General features: G+C 42.3%; 1 protein-coding gene across 1 annotated transcript in view; it reads left to right on the top strand.

Moving 5' to 3' along the window:
• Window positions 1–22,841, top strand: part of UNC13C (unc-13 homolog C) — a 627,474-nt gene that overhangs the window by 577,899 nt on the left and 26,734 nt on the right. The window contains exons 32-33 of the mRNA XM_056572349.1: window positions 19,977–20,069; window positions 22,609–22,768. Coding sequence (XP_056428324.1) covers window positions 19,977–20,069; window positions 22,609–22,768 — 253 coding nt within the window. The remainder of the gene's footprint in view (window positions 1–19,976; window positions 20,070–22,608; window positions 22,769–22,841) is intronic.

The following is a 22,841-nucleotide window of genomic DNA, read 5'->3' on the forward strand; positions in this document are numbered from 1 at the left end:
ATCTGCTGCATAAAATAGCTGTCCACAGAGAGGACTACCGGTATCTCTGCTGAGCCTCCTATACACATGCACACTCAGTTGAGTATGCATCTCTTCTCAATGAGCAGAAGGAAAAGCCACTACCAGATTCCTAATGTGGTGGCTGGAAGAAAATGACCTGGCAGTAAAATTCTGACATACCCAATGCTTCTCTGTCCAATGCCTGCCATTGGGAGAGAGTTAAGAGTCCCCAATGTACGGATAGTCCGCCTAAATTGGCAGGTTTGGTTAACACACCGGTTCATTAAGCTTAGGCTAGATCTACCAACAAGCTGCAGATAAATATGTAATATATATGACCAGATCACGATGACTCTCCAATATAACCAACAACGTGTTTGTGCATTTTGAACTTATTGAAGTTAGCCATTCTGGTATATGAGGATTTGATATCATATTTTGTGTAAACTGGTCACCTTGGAACATCATAGCAATAGCAGCATTGATTTCTCGTATTTCTATAATACTGAGACTACAGAAAGGGTTACAGTCTATGGGACACTGCCACAGCTTTTCACTCCAAGCTGAAAAAACAGCTTCTTTTTAAAGCAAATATCCCTCAGCCAGATTAATCCATCTGTTCCTGTAAATTTACCATTGTTTAACAACTGTTCCCTAAAAACAAGACTGTCAAACCTTTACACAGAATTCTGCCAGATGGCCGGAAATTCAGTCGTTTGAAAACTTGGGACCTATCTGAGATTAGATTTTTTTAACCTAATTACTATACAGAAGACAGACTCATAAGACATAGTCCAGGAGGAACTAGAACTCAACAGATGATCATTTATAACTACATGAATTAGTTGTGGAGATTGTTTATTTTAATAAATACATTTATTTTCTTCATTAACTTCCATTTATCGACTAAAAGTGTGATAAACGTTCAGTTGAATGTGTATTCTCAGCCCCCGCCACACCTTCTGGAGGTAAATGAGTGAGGCCACCAAAGAGGCCATGTCAGATTCTATTATCCACATCCAGATTGTACTGGACTCATGTACATGATAATCAATACAACATTGACTTTCTTTCAGATTAATTGAGACTTTGTGTTTCATTACTGCTATACATCTTTTATTACTTGCCATTGTGTGACAAGGCAGGCATCCATTTTAACATTGATGGGCGGATGCTTTACATGTGAATGTGAGTTTCTAGCCAGATCTAAAATTAACAGCCTTTGGCGCCTCCAGGTTGTCATGGAGCCATTTCATTCGACTTCATTCTAAGCAAACAAGCTGTGGAAACACAGTGCTTAATATTATTTGTGTCCAAAATAAAGAGGTAAGGTAAACTAATATCTTCACTCTATAGAAAGATAGATATTACAAATAAATAAATACATAAATAATTGAGGTGGCTCACCCTGTCATGACAAATTCTGAACCCTCTTAAAGGGGTATTCTGGCCAAAGACATCTTATCCAGTATCTTCTTGTCCCCTGTTAAAGGGGTATTCCAGCCAAAGGATAGGGGATAAGATGTCTGATTGCAGGGGGGCCCGCCGCTGGGACCCCCCACAATCTCTGTGCTGCACCCACATTCTATGCTGCCTCTCCAGTTTCAGAAACCTCTATGTTTCCGGGACTGGAGACGTGACGTCACACTACAGCCCCTCATGATGTCACGCTACGCCCCTTCCATTCATGTCTATGGGAGGGAGCATGGCCCCCTCCCATAGACATGAATAGAGGGGGCGTGGCATGATGTCACAAGGGGGCAAGGCATGATGTCCAGTCCCGGAAGAACAGACGTTTCCAAGATGGGTGCTGCAGACCCACATAGAATGCGGGTCCTGCACAGATAAGATGTCTTTGACCAGAATATCCCTTTAACACAATAATGTATCTGAAGTTTCCGAAGTGTCACTGTCTTTTAAAAAAAAACTTTAGACATAGCAAAGGGTTGATCAGTCAGGGTCTCGGTGCCAAAACTCCCACCAATCAGGAGAATGAATGGGGAGAAGCGTGCAGCAGCACACATGGCTCCTCGACTCTCAGTGATCTTTGACTCACTGCTCAATTAAAGATTGCTAAGAGCAATGGGAGCAATTCAGTTTGATGTGGTTTGATTCAGTTCTCTCCCAGGTGCACCTGATGTCCTATTTCAGGGCACACTCTCCTGCCTGTGATATCCCAAAGTCTGAGTATGTGCTCAATGTGCCTGCAAAGTGCTCAGCCATGTAATAAGCGCTGTGTTAGTTCTGCTTGGTGCAGTAATAGTATCATAGATGAATTGTCATTTTCCTTATTAGTCCTGCTAGGAGAAGCATATGGTCTCTCATATAGGTTTTAATTCCTTATTTAACCTTTAAAAAAAAATTGGGAACATCTGAAGTGGATTTCTGAACCAGCTCAGATAGTTCTCTAAAGGGAATTGTCCAGAAAAAGAGAGCTAATTTCTCCCCAAAACAGCACCACATTTCTCCTGAGTGGCATTACAACTTGGTTGCATTCACTTTAACGGAACTGAGCTGCAATACCATACACAACCTGAGAACAGGTGTGGTCCTACTTTTTGAAGAAGAAAACTCTGTCTTTCTACTCCTGGAAATCCCCTTTAATTCAGATTATGAGAACTAAATTTATTTTGGTTGGAAATCCTTACTTCCTTTTGCGGAATTCTCAATTTTGATTTATTGTCCATTGTATACAACTAAAAGACAATTCACCACTACTTTCATATTATCGTAAAATAATGCTCTTTCAATCTCATAGTAACATAGTTTGTAAGGTTGAAAAAAGACAAGAGTCTATCGAGTTCAACCTAAAACCCTACTGTGTTGATCCAGAGGAAGGCAAATACCCCCCATGAGGCTGATGCCAATTGCCCCATGACAGAAAAAAATTCCTTCCCGACCCAAATATGGTGATCAGAATAAATCCCTGGATCAGTGTTCTATCCACATAAATCTATTATCCATAACCTGTAATGTTTTATATTTCTGGAAAAACATCCAAGCCCCCCTTGAACTTGTTTATTGAGTCAGACATCACAACATCATGTGGTAGAGAGTTCCATAGTCTCACTGCTCTTACGGTAAAGAATCTCTGCCTGTGCTGATGGTGAAGCCTTCTTTCCTCTAGATGTAAAGGGTGCACCCTTGTCATGGTTATTGGCCTAGGTATGAAAAGATCACTAGAAAGATCTCTGTACTGTCCATTCATATATTTGTACATTGTGATCAAATTGCCGTCTTTTCTCTAAACTAAATAACCCCAAGCTTGATAACCTGTCCTGGTCCTGTAATCCTCCCATACCATCAATTATCTTTTTTGGCCTCCTCTGCACCCTCTCCAGTTCAGTCATGCCCTTCTTATATACAGGCGCCCAGAATTGGACACAATACTCCATATGTGGTCTGACTAGTGATTTATACAGAGGCAAAACTATGTCATTGTCACGGGCCTCTATGCCTTGATACACCCCATGACTTTGTTAGTGCCCACCAGTACCCCAAGTCATATTATTTAGCACATAATTGTACAATTTGTTTTGCATAACTTTACTGTCTATGGCGAGACCACACTTCCTGAGTGTGGTCTCCTGCCAAGAGACCAAAATCTGTGCTTTTGAGCAGATGGAATATTTTTCAGGGGGTAAATTACAAATCTTATTTATTTAACCTGCTGTATCATATGCAAGAAAATAATTTTATTGACAGTGGCTTAAATATAAGGAAGAAGGGTCTGTCTAGCACTGTACTTAATTCTTGAAAAACCCTGGGATGGATGCCATCTTGGCCCGGTGATTTGTGTGTTTTTATGTTACTAAGTCGGCACCATACTTTTTCTTGGTTTAAAAAGGTGAGATTTGCAGTAGAATTTACTTTGTTCCTTCCACTGTTATCTGACATTGGATTTTCCGTTGTAAATACAGTAGAGAAGAAGTAATTTAGTAGATTGACTTATCTTCCTCCTCCTCCACCATTACACTGAAATTATTTCTTATGGGGACAACATTTACAGATAAAAATTGCTTATTATTTCTGTTGGTGAAGAATATTTTGGGGTTCTTTTAACTTTCTTAGGCAATCCTTCTCTCTGTTGCAATTTTTAGTAGACCTCCTCTTATAGGATAAACAAAAACTTATTATGTTGTGGTTACTATTACCAAGATGACCCTCTACCTTTGTCTGGCCTATTGGTTATTATAAGGTCCAGAAGCGCCCTACCTCTTGTTGGGTCCTGCACTAGTTGGGACAGGTAATTGTCCCTTATTATTGCCAAAAATCTGTTTCCCTTGCTGGACCTACAGGTTTCAGCTTCCCAGTCAATGTCAGGATAGTTAAAGTCCTCCATAATAATAACTTCCCCTTCTCTGTTGTCCCATCTATTTGTCCTATAAGTTGGTTTCCACTGCTTCTGTTATACTTGGTGTCTTATAACAAACCCCTATCAGTAACTTCTTATTCTTACCCCCTCCCCTTATTTCCACCCACAGAGACTCCACATGATCATTTTCCTCACCAATGTCATCACGCAGAATGGGCCTAAGACAGGATTTTGCGTTTAAGCAAACCCCTCCCCCTTTCTTACTTGTATGTCATTCCTGGACATTATGTATGTATCCCTCTACATTAACTGCCGGTTATAGCTTGCATCCAGCCATGTCTCACTTATCCCCACTATATCATAGTCTTCCTCCAACATTAATAGTTCCAGTTCCTCCATCTTATTATTGAGGCTTCTGGCATTAGTATACATATTTTCTTTCCTATTTTCTTTCCTCTGATCACTTATGACTGATCTAACCCCTCCCTCCACTCCACCCCCAGTTTTATTACCTATCCCCAGTTCCCTTTCTACACTATCTTCCCCCCCCAGTTTAAAGGAAATCTGTCATCAGTGCCACCTGCACCAACCTGTCGGTATCGACAGGTAGTGCAGGTGACACTGATGACAATGGTACTTACCTTGTCCCGTTCCGTGCCGGGCATCTCCGGTAATCTTCTCTTTTAAGCTTCAGCTCCAGGCCAGCTTGGGGCATGAGCAGAGCTTAATGATGTCACCGCTGCTGCGAGACCCAGCAGAGAGCAGCAGTGGCTTGAGGCATGGGTGGAGCTTAGTGACAACACCTCTGCTGGGTCCCTCTACTAGAGAACAGCAGCGGTGATGTCACTAAGCTCCGCCTGTGCCCCAAGCAGGGCCGGAGCTGAAGCTTACCAGAGAAGATTACTGGAGATCCCCTGCACAGAACGGGACAAGGTAAGTACCATTGTCATCAGTGTCACCTGCACTACCTGTCGGTACAGACAGGTTAGTGCTGGTGACACTGGTGACAGATTTCCTTGAAACACTCCTCCACCCTTCTGGCCAAGCACAGCTGCACCCTCCCCATTAAGGTGCAGCCCGTCCCTAACGTAAAGCCGGTATCCGACAGTAAAGTCGGCCCAGTTCTCCGTGAACCAAAGCCCCTCCTTCCTACACCAGTATCCGAGCCACTTGTTTACCTCCCTTATCACCTGCTGCCCCTCTGGCGTGGCCCGTGATACAGGTAATATTTCAGAAAAACTACCTTGGAGGTCCTTGCCTTAAGCTTGTTGAATAACTCCCTGAAATAATTTTAAGGACACTCCACCTACCTTTAACTTTGTCATTGGTGTCAATGTTTACCATGACCGCTGGGTTATCTCCAGCCCCACCCAACAACCTGTCAACCCAATCTGTGATATGCCAAACTCTAGCACCAGGCAGACAACACACTGTTCGGCGATCCTATTCTTAGTGACAAATCCCCCTGTCTGTCCACCTAATAATAAAGTTACCCACTACCAGTACCAGTCTGGCCTGCCCTGCACTCCTCCTTCCCTCCTTACTGGAGCAGACACCCCTCTGGCTGTCAGAGGCAGTGTTTTGCTGCAGCATCGCTAACTCTGAACTAACATCCCCCTCATCTGTCAACCGGACAAACTTTTTGGGGTGTGCTAGATCAGAACTAACCTCCCTGACACTTTTCCCCCTACCTCGTTTTCTAACTGTGACCAAGCTAGCTGCCTGATCGGCCTGCACCTCCATCCTGCTCTCCTCCTCCCCTTCTCCCCCAGAGAGTGAGCAGCAGATTCCTCTCCATATTGTCAACGGAACCGGTGTGTTGCCAGTTGTTCTTCTAGATCCGGGATCAGGGCTTCTAAATTAACAACTCACACACATCTCACACAGCAGTATGCACCCTCAAACTGTTGTTCAAGATGTGTATACATTGAGCAAGATGTACACTGGATAGCATTTTTGAACAAGGAGGACATCTTAGTTTTGGGGATTGCACAGATTAACAGCCCAAAACAAACAGTAAATATTACAATTAAATTCTCTCTAGACCTTGTGAGTCTAAAGTTCCTACAGTGTAAGGAAAGTAACACTCTCCAACTCCTGCTTTCAAACTCCTGTTTATTAAAACTCCTCTTTAACCAGCACATCTTAAAACAGCAGCTCTCAGACCAGAGCACGGCTCAGACCTGAGTCCCAGAGAAAAACTTATACATGTATTTCCTTGTAGAGGCAGCCTTAATAATCAGGGGGTCTCATTTACTAAGAGTGTCAGGTTTTTACTAGTGGGAAATGTTGTTTCAGATTTGCAGGATTCCACCTTATTTAGGGAATTTAGGGAAAATTTTCTGACCAGCTTTTCCTAGGTGGAAATTTCCAACCATTTATCCACAGGATTTTCTGTGAATTCAATCGTAAATAGGTTGGGTTGTAAAACCACACCCCTTTTTGGGATGACCACTCCCCTTTGCAACAGACCATGCCCCTTTTTCGGCTTTTCACAGTGCAATGTCGGGTTTGTCAGATTTTCCTGGCACACACTGTTGCACACTGTCGCACACTGGCGCAGACTGGCGCAGACATGTCGCAGACACTTTGCGCTAAAATAACCCGACAAAAACTGGTCAGTTTTAAGAAACTCGAGGACAATTGCTAGATTGTGATCCACCACAATTTCTGTTGAAACCTTAGTAAATATGTCGGGTTTTTGTGAAAATGTCGGAAACACGCCACTGTTCTGTGACCACGCCCCCTTTTCCTGACAGACACGCCCCTTTTTCGTGTTTTCTCAGTAAAATAGAGAGTTGGTCGGGTTTTTCATTTCCGGCGCAGACAGAATTTTCTGGCGCAACGCACCAGAATCTGGCGCACAACTCGAAAAAACATGTTGGGTTTACAATAGTAAATCCGGGATAATGCATGTATGTCCCTGCACATGATGTTCATGTACCTCACGTGTTGTGATAACAATAAGCCCATCACAATATTTAACAACCATTTACAGGGCCGTGTATGTCTGCATGGTAGTTGGTTAGCAAGAAAATCCCTACCAAAACAGACATAATGCTTTCTGACAAATTAGGATAACAAAATGCACTTACGATCAATTGAATTTATTATAAGGTGCCTGGCCTGAATCATATACATATACAGTGTGAAAGTCAGGAAATTCTTCACAATATGTAAGGAGTATAAAACGTTATGGTACCAAATTTCACACTTTCAACATTATACTATTTATTTAATGAACTTCCTTTTTTTATCTAATGGTTTGTAGACAAGCAATATGTTATATATTTTTGTATACTTTTATTCGTGTTATGCTTTTTACTGTATATGTGCTTTTAACTGCATGAGACATTTTTGATGCAATGTGTTTAGGAATCAGTGAGGGCCAGTATTTATTCTTATTTATTTGACTTGTCAATTATAAAAAATTAAAAAAAACTTTGACTTTGTATCAGTCAGGTCTCAGTACTGAGATAAAGTACTCAAATGCCAATTAATGGGATGGAAAACCAAGACAGTGGATCCATAATAACAACAAGCCTATACCTATATGAGTATGATAACTTCCTTTTAACCCCTTAAGGACTCAGCCCATTTTGGCCTTAAGGACTCAGACAATTAAATTTTTACTTTTTCATTTTTTCCTCCTCGCCTTCTAAAAATCATAACTCTTTTATATTTTCATCCACAGACTAGTATGAGGGCTTGTTTTTTGCGCGACCAGTTGTCCTTTGTAATGACATAACTCATTATATCATAAAATGTATGGCGCAACCAAAAAACACTATTTTTGTGGGGAAATTAAAACGAAAAACGCAATTTTGCTAATTTTGGAAGGTTTCGTTTTCACGCCGTACAATTTATGGTAAAAATGACATGTGTTCTTTATTCTGAGGGTCAATACGATTAAAATGATACCCATTATTACGTACTTTTCTATTATTGTTGCGCTTAAAAAAATCACAAACTTTTTAACCAAATTAGTACGTTTATAATCCCTTTATTTTAATGACCTATAACTTTTTTATTTTTCCGTATAAGCAGCGGTATGGGGGCTCATTTTTTGCGCCATGATCTGTCCTTTTTCTTGATACCACATTTGCATATAAAAACCTTTTAATACATTTTTATAATTTTTTTTAATAAAATGCATTAAAAAAGTAGGCATTTTGGACTTTTTTTTTTTTTTCGTTCACGCCGTTCACTGTACGGGATCATTAACATTTTATTTTAATAGTTCGGACATTTACGCATGCGGTAATACCAAATATGTCTATAAAAAAAAAATGTTACGCTTTTTGGGGGTAAAATAGGAAAAAACGGACGTTTTACTTTTTTATTGGGGGAGGGGATTTTTCACTTTTTTTTTACTTTTACTTTTACATTTTTTTAAATTTTTTTTACACTTGAATAGTCCCCATAGGGGACTATTCATAGCAATACCATGATTGCTAATACTGATCTGTTCTATGTATAGGACATAGAACAGATCAGTGTTTTCGGTCATCTTCTGCTCTGGTCTGCTCGATCACAGACCAGAGCAGGAGACGCCGGGAGCCACACGGAGGAAGGAGAGGGGACCTCCGTGCGGCGTTATGAATGATCGGATCCCCGCAGCAGCGCTGCGGGCGATCCGATCATTCATTCAAATCGCGCACTGCCGCAGATGCCGGGATCTGTATTGATCCCGGCACCTGAGGGGTTAATGGCGGACGCCCGCGAGATCGCGGGCGTCGGCCATTGCCGGCGGGTCCCTGGCTGCGATCAGCAGCCGGGATCAGCCGCGCATGACACGGGCATCGCTCCGATGCCCGCGGTTATGCTTAGGACGTAAATGTACGTCCTGGTGCGTTAAGTACCACCGCACCAGGACGTACATTTACGTCCTGCGTCCTTAAGGGGTTAAACAACCATTTACAGAGCCCTATATGTCTAGTGATTGGCTAGCCAAATGGTCCCTACTAGAGTGGCCATAAGGCATTCTGATGAATAAGGATAACTGAATGCACTGTAACCTATATGATCTATTGAATCTTTTATACAATGCCTGGATCATATACATATATATAGTGGATTTTGGAATCCTTCACCATATTACAGTGTTTTAGGTATAAAACTTTATGATGCACAATTTCCTGCTTGAAATATAAAAAAATATATATAATAAACTTTTTTTATATCTAATGGGTTTTAGACAGAGAATTCATTTTTTCATTTTTATATACTTCTATGCTTTTTTTTTATGGTTTTTATGGTATATGTGCTTTGTTCTATTGGGTGTTATTAAAATATAAACTTACGATACTGCATTAGACATTTTTGATACAATTAGTTTAGGAATCCTTCAGGGCTGGTACTTTATTTATTATAAAGATAGATATAATAAAGTAAAAGAGATAGAACTACAGTGCACATTTTCTCATGTCCCCTAGCCCTGCCCTGGCATTGTACTTACCCCAATGAAAATATTTCTTAAGCATCCTAGTTAAAATAAACTATGGAAGGGATTTCCTATATTTCTTTGTCTTTAAAGGATTATTGTTTATAATAATTATTGTTTATTATTTTAGTACTTAACGGATACCTGTCACAAACTTTTATTAAAAAAAAAGTGTGTCCAGCCTCACTCACGATTAGGTAACAAGCCTGTCTGTGAGGTTATTGTGACAGTTGGGTCACATTCCAGCTCCAAAATTGCCTAGGATTGAAATGTTGGGAGAGCTCACAGAGACCTGCGTGTCCTGCCCACATCTCAGTAATTGCAGCCAGGACAGGACATTGGTTGACACTAAAGGGGGACATTTAGTGGTCATAGGTATAACAACACTTTTCTATAGGAAAGCAATTTTTTTTTTAATTACAATAAATTGCCTTAGAATACTGTTTACTATAACATATGAAAAAAACTTTTCAAGTGGCTGTTTAAGCTGAAGTTATATAGGTCATGTACCCTGAGGAATCTCTGTGCGAAACAGCGTTGGGGTGGCTCTCTGTAGTGGGTAAGATGTCCCCCGGGTGCGTGTCTGTGATGCTGTGCTTGCCAGTATATGTCTGTTGTAAATTTTTAGGACTAATTGGATCACTAGTCGGTTTTCTTGTTATGTGACCATATACTTTTTAGTCCTAACATTCCGCTGGCAATTCAGCATACCATACAGTGCGTTTCTAATCTCTTTCTTGCAGTCATCTTTTTTTATTGAGTTGTTTGTGCATTTGTCATTAATACCTTATGGTGTGTATACTCAGATACACCTGCATGATTGTTAGTATTTTGTGTAGAGCCATTACATTTTTCATGTGTATACATACTATGAAGTATATGTTATTGTAATACTTTTGCACTAGATACCCACCTTACTACCCACAATGAGATGCTTTTGTAGTCTGTCTGCTACTGTTCCATTTTTTAAGTGATTTTATGATTTGTTCTGTATAGTATACATCAATGAAGATATTTTTGCATTATATTGACCCAGTGTGTGTTGATAGGTTATTATTATAGTTATATAGGACAGAAAAGGTCAGAATTTTATATGACAGAACTTTATATGACTATATCTCATTCAGAGTTGGAATCATTTTTCTTTTTTTTTAAATAAAGCCAGGATTATAAAGTAGGGAATGTACTTCCAAATTACAGATCTATGCTACATCAGTTCTGCCCAAATTCTGTTACATTTATTATTCAGATCAACAGTGCCCAGCAACTACCAGATACAATGTTTAACCATTATAATGAAAATTATGGATTCTTCCTTATGTTTAAGAGGTGCACTATAATATATTACAAAAAGTTACATTTTAATAGCTTCCAAAGTATTACTCTAAATATGTACAATATAATGTTAAAACTTGTATAAACAAAGCAATGATACATGACTGCAATGTTGAATTCAAGGTCGGTAAAGTTTGGGATTTCTCACCTCATTACATCGCCATATTTACAAGGCTGTATTAGCTTTGTGTATTTGTCCCTTATTATGAAGGTCCTGAAAGCATAATTTCAGAATACTGTAAACAATGATATTTACAATTTCTTTCTTTGTGCATATTAGGACCATGTTCAAAAAACAAAATGCATTACAGTCTGCATTTGTTGTAAACATATAAATTTATATATTCAGCTAGTAACGTATTTTGTATGTCAGTTTACCTTTTTTCCTTGAATGCTTTATACCAAAATAAATGTGCATATATATATATATATATATATATATATATATATATATACACACAGAGAGAGAGCTTTTATGTTGCTATTGATTCTCTTTAAATATATATCTATACATATATATATATATATATGTATATGTATATATATATATATATATATATATATATATATATATATATATATATACACACACAGAGAGAGAGAATTATTGCCAGATATCAGCAAAAGTGTAAAAATTAGTTAATTTCTATTCAGCAGAGTTTTAGACACATCAAGTGGATTAGTAATATTCACAAAGAGAGTTGTTTTCTTTTTATTGATACTAAGAAAGCTCTTCTGATAGATTAGGTGTTATGGCCTTTTCCTGCAGAAGCACCATGATACAAAGCACTCTGCTACATTATAACATAGAATAATTAAGAAAAATGATCTAGCAGTATCTTGTTTCCTGTCTAGACAACTAAAATCTCTACATTTAACAATTTGGTCGTAATAACTTTCATAAGTAGAACATCTTTGTTGTTAAGATAGATTCAGACATTTCAAACTTAGTATATAGAGACATTGTACAGAAAACATTACAATGGTTTATATTTTGGTGTTAAAGGGCTTGTTTGGGATAATATTTTTTTACAGAGGGTCCCAAGTACTAAAAAAATAAAAACAATTGTCAGGATCCACACTGGTATGCGGGGAAGACACAGGTGGTGGATCCTCTGTGTCAGTGAGGTGATGGCGTGGGCCGTACCAGGGGAACGGAATCTAAGGGGTTACTGGTTTTCACTAGAGCCCGCCGCAAAGCGGAATGGACTTGCAGCGGCAGGTAACCCCCAGGTCGTTCCACCCGATAGCGACTCAACCTCACTGACAGCTGAAACAGGCGTGGTACACAAGGACAAGGCAAGAGCAAGGTCGGACGTAGCAGAAGGTCTGGGCAGGCAGCAATGGTTCGTAGTCAGGGGCAACGGCAAGGGTCTGGATACAAAGGCAATGGAATACACAGAAATGCTTTATCAGGGCACAAGGCAACAAGATCCGGCAGGGACAGGAAGGGGAAGTGGGTTTGTATGGTGTGGGAAATGGTTGGAACTAATTGGGCCAGGCACCAATTAGTGGTGCACTGGCCCTTTAAATCTGAGAGACCCGGCGCGCGTGCGCCCTAGAGAGCGGGGCCGCTTGTGCCGGGACTGAGCAGAAGGACAGGGCCGGTGAGTGACATGGGATGCGACCCGTGGGCGGGCACGTCCCGCCGCGGGGATCGCATCCCCGCCGAGAGACACAGAGCAGCGCTCCCAGCCAGCGAGTCTGACCGGGTTGCTGCAAGCAGGAGTGTAACGCCGCGAGTGCTCCGGAGGAGAAGCAGGACCCGGAGCGCTCGGCATTACAGTACCCCCCCTTAGGTCTCCCCCTCTTTTTGGAGCCCAGGAACCTATGGATGAGCTCCTTGTCGAGGATATTGTCCTCGGGCTCCCAAGACCTCTCTTCGGGGCCAAAATTCTCCCAGTCAACAAGACATTTTTTTTTTACCTCTGACGACCTTGGAGGCGAGGATTTCTTTTACCCAGAAGACGTCAGAGGACCCAGTGACAGGAGCAGGAACGGTGACCTTGGGGGAAAAGCGGTTAAGAATTAGAGGTTTGAGAAGGGATACATGAAAGGAGTTAGGAATAGGAAGAGAAGGAGGAAGATGGAGCTTGTAGGAGACAGAGTTGATTTGACTTTTGACTCTAATTGGCCGGAGGTAACGGGGACCCAGCTTGTAGCTAGGGACACGAAACCGAATATATTTGGCAGAGAGCCACACTTTGTCACCAGGGGCAAAGACAGGAGGAGTTCTTCTCTTCTTATCCGCATGTTTCTTCATGCGAGAAGAGGCCAGTGAGAGCAATTTTTGAGTCTCTTTCCAGATAGAGGAGAAGTCCAGGGTGAATTCATCTACGGCAGGAACTCCAGATGAAGTGGGGATGGGGAGAAGGGGAAGTGGGTGACGGCCGTACACCACAAAGAACGGAGACTTGGAGGATGACTCAGAGTTTTTGAAATTGTATAAGAATTCAACCCAGGGTAACAGGTCGGCCCAATCATCTTGGCGGGAGGAGACAAAATGTCGCAGGTAGTCACCAAGGATCTGGTTCACTGTTTCCACTTGTCCATTGGACTGTGGGTGGTAGGAGGACGCAAAATTTTATTTAATCTTTAATTGATTACAGAGAGCTCTCCAAAATTTAGACACACATCGAACGCCTCTATCCGAGACGATATGCGTGGGAAGCCCGTGAAGACTAAAAATCTGCAGAAAAAATTCCTTCGCCAACTGTGGCGCAGAAGGGAGGCCTGGAAGCGGAATAAAGTGAGCCATTTTAGAAAAACGATCAACGCCCACCGAGAAGACAGTGTTGCCATGGGATACAGGAAGATCAGTGATGAAGTCCATGGCTATGTGGGACCAAGGCTGTTCAGGCACCGGCAGCGGATGGAGAAGACCTGAAGGCTTCTGACGAGGGGGTCTTGTCACGTGTACAGGCTCGTACGAAATCAGTCACATCCTTTTCCAAGGAGGATCACCAATAGTGTCTGGCAATCAACTGTAAAGTCTTTTTGATTCCAGCGTGACCAGCCAGAAGGGAGGAATGGCCCCATTTGAGGATCCAGAGGCGAAGACAGGGAGGAACATAAGTCTTTCTCGGAGGGATAGGCAACAGAGAAGCAGAAGCAGAAGAGATCAGACACTCAGGGGGGATGATGTGCTGAGGAAGGGTCTCGGCTTCAGAGGCATCGGGGGTACGAGATAGAGCATCAGCTCTGACATTCTTGTCTGCGGGACGAAAATGGATTTGAAAGTTGAAACGGGCAAAAAACAACGACCACCTAGCCTGGCAAGGATTTAGCCGCTGGGCGGATTGGAGATAAGACAGATATTTGTGATCTGTATAGATGGTGATGGGGTGAAGGGATCCTTCCAGAAGATGGCTCCACTCCTCAAGGGCCAACTTAATCGCCAATAGTTCACGGTCTCCAATGGAATAGTTTTTTTCTGGAGGAGAAAACGTTTTGGAGAAAAATCCGCAAGTGACATTTTTTCCTTTAGCAGATTTTTGTAGGAGAACAGCTCCGGCTCCAACAGAGGAGGCGTCAACCTCGAAGAAGAAGGGCTTCTGAGGATCTGGTCTGGACAAGACTGGAGCAGAGGAGAAGGCGGCTTTGAGGTGGTTAAAGGCTTCCTCCGCCTGTGGCGGCCAGGATTTCGGATTAGCATTTTTCTTAGTCAGTGCTACAATAGGAGCAACGATGGTGGAGAAGTGGGGAATGAATTGACGATAATAATTTGCAAATCCGAGAAATCTTTGGATTGCTCGCAGGCCAGTGGGACGAGGCCAATCCATTACCGCAGAAAGTTTATCAGGGTCCATTTGAAGACCTTGTCCGGACACAATGTATCCCAGGAAGGGAAGACTGCTGCGTTCGAATAGACACTTCTCAATTTTGGCGTAAAGTTGATTTTTGCGTAGTCGCTGGAGCACTTGACGAACATGAAGGCGATGTTCCTCTAGGTTGGAGGAAAAAATTAGGATGTCGTCAAGATAGACTACCACACAGGAGTACAGCATGTCCTGAAAAATCTCATTAACAAAGTCCTGAAAGACTGCTGGGGCGTTGCATAGACCAAAGGGGATGACTAGGTATTCAAAGTGACCATCTCTGGTATTGAAGGCGGTTTTCCATTCATCACCTGCTCGAATACGGATTAGGTTATATGTACCCCTTAGATCAAGTTTGGTGAAAATCTTAGCACCTCACAGTCGGTCGAAGAGTTCGGAGATGAGAGGCAGAGGATAGCGATTTTTGACGGTAATTTTATTGAGACCGCGGTAATCAATACAAGGGCGGAGAGATCCATCTTATTTAGCGACAAAGAAAAATCCAGCTCCAGCTGGAGAAGAAGATTTCCGGATAAAACCTCTTTTGAGGTTTTCTTGTATGTACTCAGACATAGCTTGTGTTTCGGGGGCAGAAAGTGGGTAAATCCTACCACGGGTGGTGTGGTACCAGGGAGCAGGTCGATAGGGCAGTCATAGGGTCTATGTGGAGGTAAGACCTCTGCTTTCTTTTTACAAAAGACGTCCGAAAGTCCTGATAGGCCTTAGGAAGACCTGGCAATGGAGTAGCCATGGAGACCTGGCAGGAAGAAACTGGGTGGAGACATCGCTTGTGGCAAGAAGATCCCCAACTCTTAATGTCCCCGGTGACCCAGTTGAGGCTAGGCAAATGACGTTGGAGCCAGGGCAAGCCCAGAAGAATTTCAGAAGTGCAGTTGGGTAGCATAAAAAATTCAATATGTTCATGATGGTGAACTCCAACACTCATGAGTAGCAGTTGAGTGCGGTAACGCACGGTTCAGACCAGTCTCTCTCCATTGACGGATGAAATGAAAAGAGGTTTGACAAGATGGGTAACTGGAATATTGAATCTGTTGAGTAGGGAGGCTTCAATGAAACTTCCTGCTGAACCCGAGTCCAAGAAGGCCACAGCGGAGAAGGAAGTAGCATTAGCGGGTATAGCAATCCGCACAGGTAAAGCCAATCGTGGAGAGGAAGAATTCACACCTAGCAATGACTTTCCTACGTTAACTAGGTGAGTGGGTGTGTTTCTCAGACGCGGAGGACGAATAGGACAGTCTTTTAGGAAATGTTCGGTGCTTGCACAGTATAGGCACAGGTTTTCATTCCTACGGCAAGTCCTCTCTTGTTGGGTCAGGCAAGACCGATCCACTTGCATAGCCTCCTCGGCAGGAGGCACAGGAACAGATTGCAAAGGAAGATTGTTGGAAGAGAGGAACCTGGGAGGGAAACCGCCTGGTGCGAACAAGATCCTTTTCCTGACGAAGCTCCCGGCATCTTTCTGTAAAACGCATGTCGATGCGAGTGGCCAAATGGATGAGTTCAGACAGGTTAGCAGGAATTTCTCGTGCGGCCAGGACATCTTTGATGTGACTGGATAAGCCTTTCTTGAAGGTCGCGCAGAGGGCCTCATTATTCCAGGATATCTCAGAGGAGAGGGTGCGGAACAGTATGGCGTATTTGCCCACTGAAGAACTCCCTTGGACAAGATTCAGCAAAGCAGTCTCGGCTGAGGAAGCCCAGGCTGGCTCCTCAAAGATACTATGTACTTCTGAGAAGAAGGACTGGATTATAGCAGTGGCAGGATCGTTGCGGTCCCAAAGCGGTGTAGCCCATGGCAAGGCCTTTCCAGACAGCAGGCTGACCACAAATGCCACCTTAGACCGTTCTGTAGGAAATTGGTCTGACATCATCTCCAGGGGTAGGGAACACTGGGACAGGAATCCATGGCACAGTTTAGAGTCCCCATCAAACTTGTCTGGTAGAGACAGGCAGAATCTGGGAGCAGCCACTCGCTGCGGAGGAGATGCAGGAGCTGGCGGAGGAGATGGTTGCTGTTGTTGCGGCAGAAGCTGTTGCAGCATAGCGGTCAACTGAGTCAACTGCTGTCCTTGTAGTGCGATCTGCTGTAATTGCTGGGGCGACCACGGAGGTTAGGTCAGCGACACTGGGCAGCGGGACCTCAGCGGGATCCATGGCCGGATCTACTGTCAGGATCCGGACTGGTATGCGGTGAGGACACGGGTGGTGGATCCTCTGTGTCAGTGAGGTGATGGCGTGGGCTGTACCAGGGGAACGGAATCTAAGGGGTTACTGGTTTTCACCAGAGCCTACCGCAAAGCGGGATGGACTTGCAGCGGCAGGTAACCCCCAGGTCGTTCCACCCGATAGCGACTCAACCTCACTGACAGCTGAGACAGGCGCGGTACACAAGGACAAGGCAAGAGCAAGGTCGGACGTAGCATAAGGTCTGGGCAGGCAGCAATGGTTCGTAGTCAGGGGCAAGGGTCTGGATACACAGGCAATGGAACACACAGAAACGCTTTCTCAGGGCACAAGGCAACAAGATCCGGCAGGGACAGGAAGGGGAAGTGGGTTTTTATGGTGTGGGGAGTGGTTGGAACTAATTGGGCCAGGCACCAATTAGTGGTGCACTGGCCCTTTAAATCTGAGAGACCCGGCGTGCGCACCCTAGAGAGCGGGGCCGTGCGCACTGGGACTGAGCAGAAGGACCGCATCCCCGCCGAGAGACACAGAGCAGCGCTCCCGGTCAGCGAGTCTGACCGGGGCGCTGCAAGCAGGAGTGTAACGCCGCGAGCGCTCCGGAGGAGAAGCAGGACCCGGAGCACTCGGCATTACAACAATAAGGAATACTCATCTGTTCTGATCCCCACTGCTGCTTTTCTGATGCTCTTGTCTTCTCCCTGCTATTCATGACTTGCTGACCCTGCAGGAACTGTCCACTCAGCCAATCACTGGTGGAGGCAGGTGACTGCTGCAACCAATGATTGGCTAAGTGAGCATATCCTGCAGGGTTGACATATCATTGGACATAGGATTGGAAGTAGCTGAGAGTACAGGGAACTAGGTGTCATTAATACTGTGATAGCAAAGTATACTTTACTTGGGGCTTTTTAGAAAAAATTGTTCATTTCTGGACAACCCCTTTTATGTTCCTTCAATAATAATAAGGGAAAAGTTAAATTTACATAACAAAAATGAACAAAAGGCACCCATGTCTCAAAACGTGTAACATATAAAAAAAATTGGACTCATAATTCAAGAAAATTCATAGCAATGGAGATGATTAATGACCTTTATTAAAGTACAAGCCAACACTTTTCCTACCTCTGCTGGACATACACTAAATTCAGTAATGTCTATATCAATGGGTAAAACAGAAGCCAATGCTATTTTTCTGAACCTTAAAGGGTTATGTAAGATGACTTTAGTATTTACCTCCCAGACAGTAATAGACATGCTTAGAAAGGATCTGTGCATGTATTGGGGCTAAATGGCTGTGTTTTGTGTCCACCATAACACTGCTGCTTTCTTTTTGTGAACTGGCTATTTCCTGTTTAAATTCCCTGCCTATAACTACAAGTTCCAGGATCCCTTGTTTATAAATGTGAGGTCACTTTTCTACCTCCTGCACATCAGTCACCCCATCCATTGCAGCACAGCTGAGTTCCCTTCCATGCATGTAGTGCTTAAAACTACAATTCCCTGTAGCCCTGTGGAGAATGATCTCTTTCCCACTCTTTGAATCACAGACACGCTACCCTTTAACATCTGACCAGTCTCGGACCACACTGCAACCTGGGAAAACCCAGGGCAACACTCATTTTGTATGCAGCTAAAAATGAATATCAGGGCAAAAATCACATAAGAACTATGAGACCACCATCAAACACAGGTAAATACATTATATAATGAACTACACTAACTTTACAGCCCCGGTAACATAGTCAATAAAAAATCCTGGAATACCCCTTTGTGTCCTCAGAAAAAATTTGACTTCACTTTCTGTACAAAAACTCCAGAGGACATTCCCACACATCCATAGTACATTTAATAAAAACTCTAGACAAAGCCGATACACAGTGTGGCATTGACATTCAGCATTTTACCACTGTAGTACATTTACATGGTTTGAATTGAATGTTGAAGTCTACTATGCTATGTGTAATATTTGAGCAGTCAGTGATGGGTGACCACCTTGTTTTATGATTTTAATGCTGTAGTTTATTGCTACAATAACTCCTATAAGCATCTCTTTGGAAAGTTAAAACACAAGAAAATTGCAATTGAATTTCGCAGACGCTCTAGTACTAAGTATGGGCATGCTATTGTAATAAAACATGAAAGTGGGTATTTTGCTCATGAATTAGTTTTATTACAGTTATAATATAAAAATGGAATTATGGATAAAAGATTATGTATGAGTAAGAATGCCATTTAACCATTAGATTCTAAAATTTCTAAAGTGTAGACTCTTGGATGTTATTTTGTACTCCGGCCCTAGACATCTTATCTCTTATCTAAAGGATAGGGGATAAGATGTCTGATTGTGTGGGTCCCACCGCTGGGGACCCCAGTGATCTCGGCTGCAGCACCCCAGGCGTCCGGTGCACGGAGCAAACTTTGCTCCATAATGGATGACTGGCGATGTGGGGCAGAGGCTCGTGATGTCACGGTCACGCCCTGCTCATGATGTTACGGCCATGCCCCCTTAATGCAAGTCTATGGGAAGGGGCATGACGGCCATCATGCCCCCTCTCATAGACTTGCATTTAGGGGGCGTGACCGTGATGTCACGAGCCTCTGGAGCTGCACCCTACGCTCAAAACAAATACCGAGTGCAGCAAGGAGATTGCAGGGGGCCCCAGCGGCGGGCACCCCGCGATCAGACATCTCATCCCCTATCCTTTGGATAGGGGATAAGATGTCTAGGGACAGAGTGCCCTTTTAAAGAGAACTCTTAATATATGTGTGTAAAGTTGGTAGCAGGTGCAGCCTCAAGTTTTTGCAGTTTAAGTCTATCTTTGGGATTACTTTGTTGACCTTTACCTCGTATCTGTTGCAGGTCTATCCACAGAAGGGGCGGTTGGAGAAATTTCAGTTCAAGTGGATATCTTCACTCATCCTGGAAATGGAGAACACAAGATTACAGTAAAAAGTAAGATAGAATCGAGTGGCATACTTTCATTGCCATCTTATATCAACATTATTTCTTATTACAGCAGGCCGATGCTTGGAATCCGAATAAAACAAGAAGCTTTTTGTCATGTCTCTGCAGATCACTGGCCTTTCTGTAATTTATAAAGATGTAGCAAACATGAGTGTACAGCCTTATTGCCAAGTTGTGTTATCCTTCAATTCCTTGGAACATGTCAAATTGAAGTCTTGTTATGCCAGCTAATGCTCTTTTTATTATCCCAGGACCTGTGTCGACATATTTCATCCCTTATTGTCATTCACAGATGTCAACAAAGGCATATGTAGTATATTTCTGTAGCCCCCAATCTAGATAGAAAATGTATTTGTAGCTCTTGAGATTGAGATAGAGTTATCTATTAATTGATTCAGTATTGTCATGTAAAAAGCTGCCAGCAGTCAAAGAGAAAACCTACTAAATTTACTTTCCCCTTACCCACAGGGAATGATAGCCATCTTTTTTCGTGCATTCTCATAAAAGGAAAAGTTGTCATTCACTCTTTGTGTGCAGTCCTGAAGCAGATTTTATTTCCTGAGGTCTGGCAGCCTTAAAATGATCTGTCAACTTTACTGTTAAAGGATATCTCCAACCAAATGAAATTACTTTTATATAGCTGCATATGCTAAACCTATAGTTATCACTTTATTTAACTTAAGGATAACTTTGTAATGTACAGGTGTAAGATTTGCTTCACACATACCCCATTCCTCTCAGCTTTTCCTTAAGGCAGCAAGTCCAGTAGTTCTCTTAACATACATGATGAATGTCTACACTTTGCAAGGTGTAGATGAAATGTCATTTACAATGTCACACTCCCTTCTCCTCAGCTCTCAGAGAGCCGAGAGTGCTTCAGTGTGTGATGGGCTGTGATTGGCTGAGCCCACACACACATCCCTCAACTATCACACATCCACATACACTTGGCACTGCTGAATCAATCAGGAATCCCTATCTGTGGATAATGCTTCCCCAATCAAAAAGCTGGCTATACCGATAGTGGTGCTCACTGGGAAAATGCTGATAGTTCAAAAATAACTTTCAACATAAGAATGAAACCATGGCACTCACCACTGTAGATGCTTTAGTCTTCTTTATTCACTTACCAAGCAAATATCAGTGCAAATAGGACAGACACAGACTCACAATAACAGGGGATGTCTTTCTAGTCAACGGTTGCCTTTTGCACAAAACGGCAACCATTGCCCAGAAAGACATCCCCTGTTATTGTCCATCCGTGTCTGTCCTATTTGCACTGAGGTTTGTTTGGTAAGTGCATAAAGAAGACTAAAGCATCTACAGTGGTGAGTACCATCATTTCATTTTTATGTGGAAAGTTACCTTCCTTACCTATATTCCCTGCTTGTCTAACCATGTTACCTGCTCAGCTCTCTTAAGGAAGCTTCTCCTGCAGCTCACACAAGAAACAAGTGCAGGGGCTGATGGTCTGTGTAGTTTTCTGCTGCTCCCAGCACAAATCAGGAAGTACCTGGATTCTCAAATGCTGTTTTTATCTTTACCACTTTTGGCCGGATATATATTTTTACTTGTGTTCCCCATGAAATAACAATGCTGAGGTATCCTTTATTTGAACTCTGCATTGTGCCATTTCTCCTGGAAATTCAAGAGTACATTTACATCTGGGTGGGTCATGTCTCTCTACACTCTGACACTGTCCAATCATTGCTGACAGTAATAAATTGGGTTGGGACACTCTAGGGTTAGGAAAACCTACTTGTCAATTTTTTCATACACCTCCAAATGGAATATCCCAGAAAGAATACAATGCAGAGTTCTAAGAACTGCCTTGTTATTCAGTGTGGAATTTGAATATTTACCATAAGAGATATGTTCAGAGAGTTGACAACTCCTTTTAAAACCATCATTTAGATGAAAGTACTGAGCTATCAATCATCAGGAAATTTCACTAACCAGGTGATTTGTTGTTTGACTATTATCTGTAAAAAAAAAAAAAAGCCACAACTTAAAGGGATACTCCAGTGGAATTTTTTTTTTATTTTTTTACTTTCTGGCACCAGTTGATTTGGAAAAATAAACAGATTTGTAAATTACTTCTTGTACAAAATCCTAATCCTTCTAGTACTTATCAGCTTCTGTATACTACAGAGTAAGTGGAGTTGTTCTTTTCTGACTGACCACAGTGCTCTCTGCTGACACATCTGTCCATGTCAACAGGAGAGGTTTGCTATGGGGATTTGCTATGCTCTCTGCTGACATAGACATAGGTGTCAGCAGAGAGCAGTGTGGTCAGACAGAAAAGAACAACTCAACTTCCTCTGAAGTATACAGCAGGTGATAAGTACTGGAAGGATTAAGTTTTTTTAATAGAAGCAATTTACAAATCTCTTTAACTTTCTGGAGCCAGTTGATATGGAAAAAAAAGTGTATTATCTTAAAAATATGATCGCTTAGCAGGAATAAAGTGGGAAGTAAATAATAATATTGCACAATTGTCATCTATATTCTTCCTTTTTTTTTCTAGTTGTGGCACTTAATGGGCTACTCTGGCAAACCACAGCTATGTTCCGACCTTTTGTTGAGGTCTTTGCATTAGGTCCTAGTCTCGGTGACAAGAAGAGGAAATATGGTACAAAGACAAAAAGCAACACCTGGTCACCAAAGTACAATGAGATATTTAATTTGTAAGTACTTGCTAATATAATGTATTATTTTGATGTATTACAGTTACCTGTTATAAAACTATTGTTAAAATTG

This window comes from Hyla sarda, chromosome 4 (assembly GCF_029499605.1).
Source record: "Hyla sarda isolate aHylSar1 chromosome 4, aHylSar1.hap1, whole genome shotgun sequence".
NCBI lineage: Eukaryota > Metazoa > Chordata > Amphibia > Anura > Hylidae > Hyla > Hyla sarda.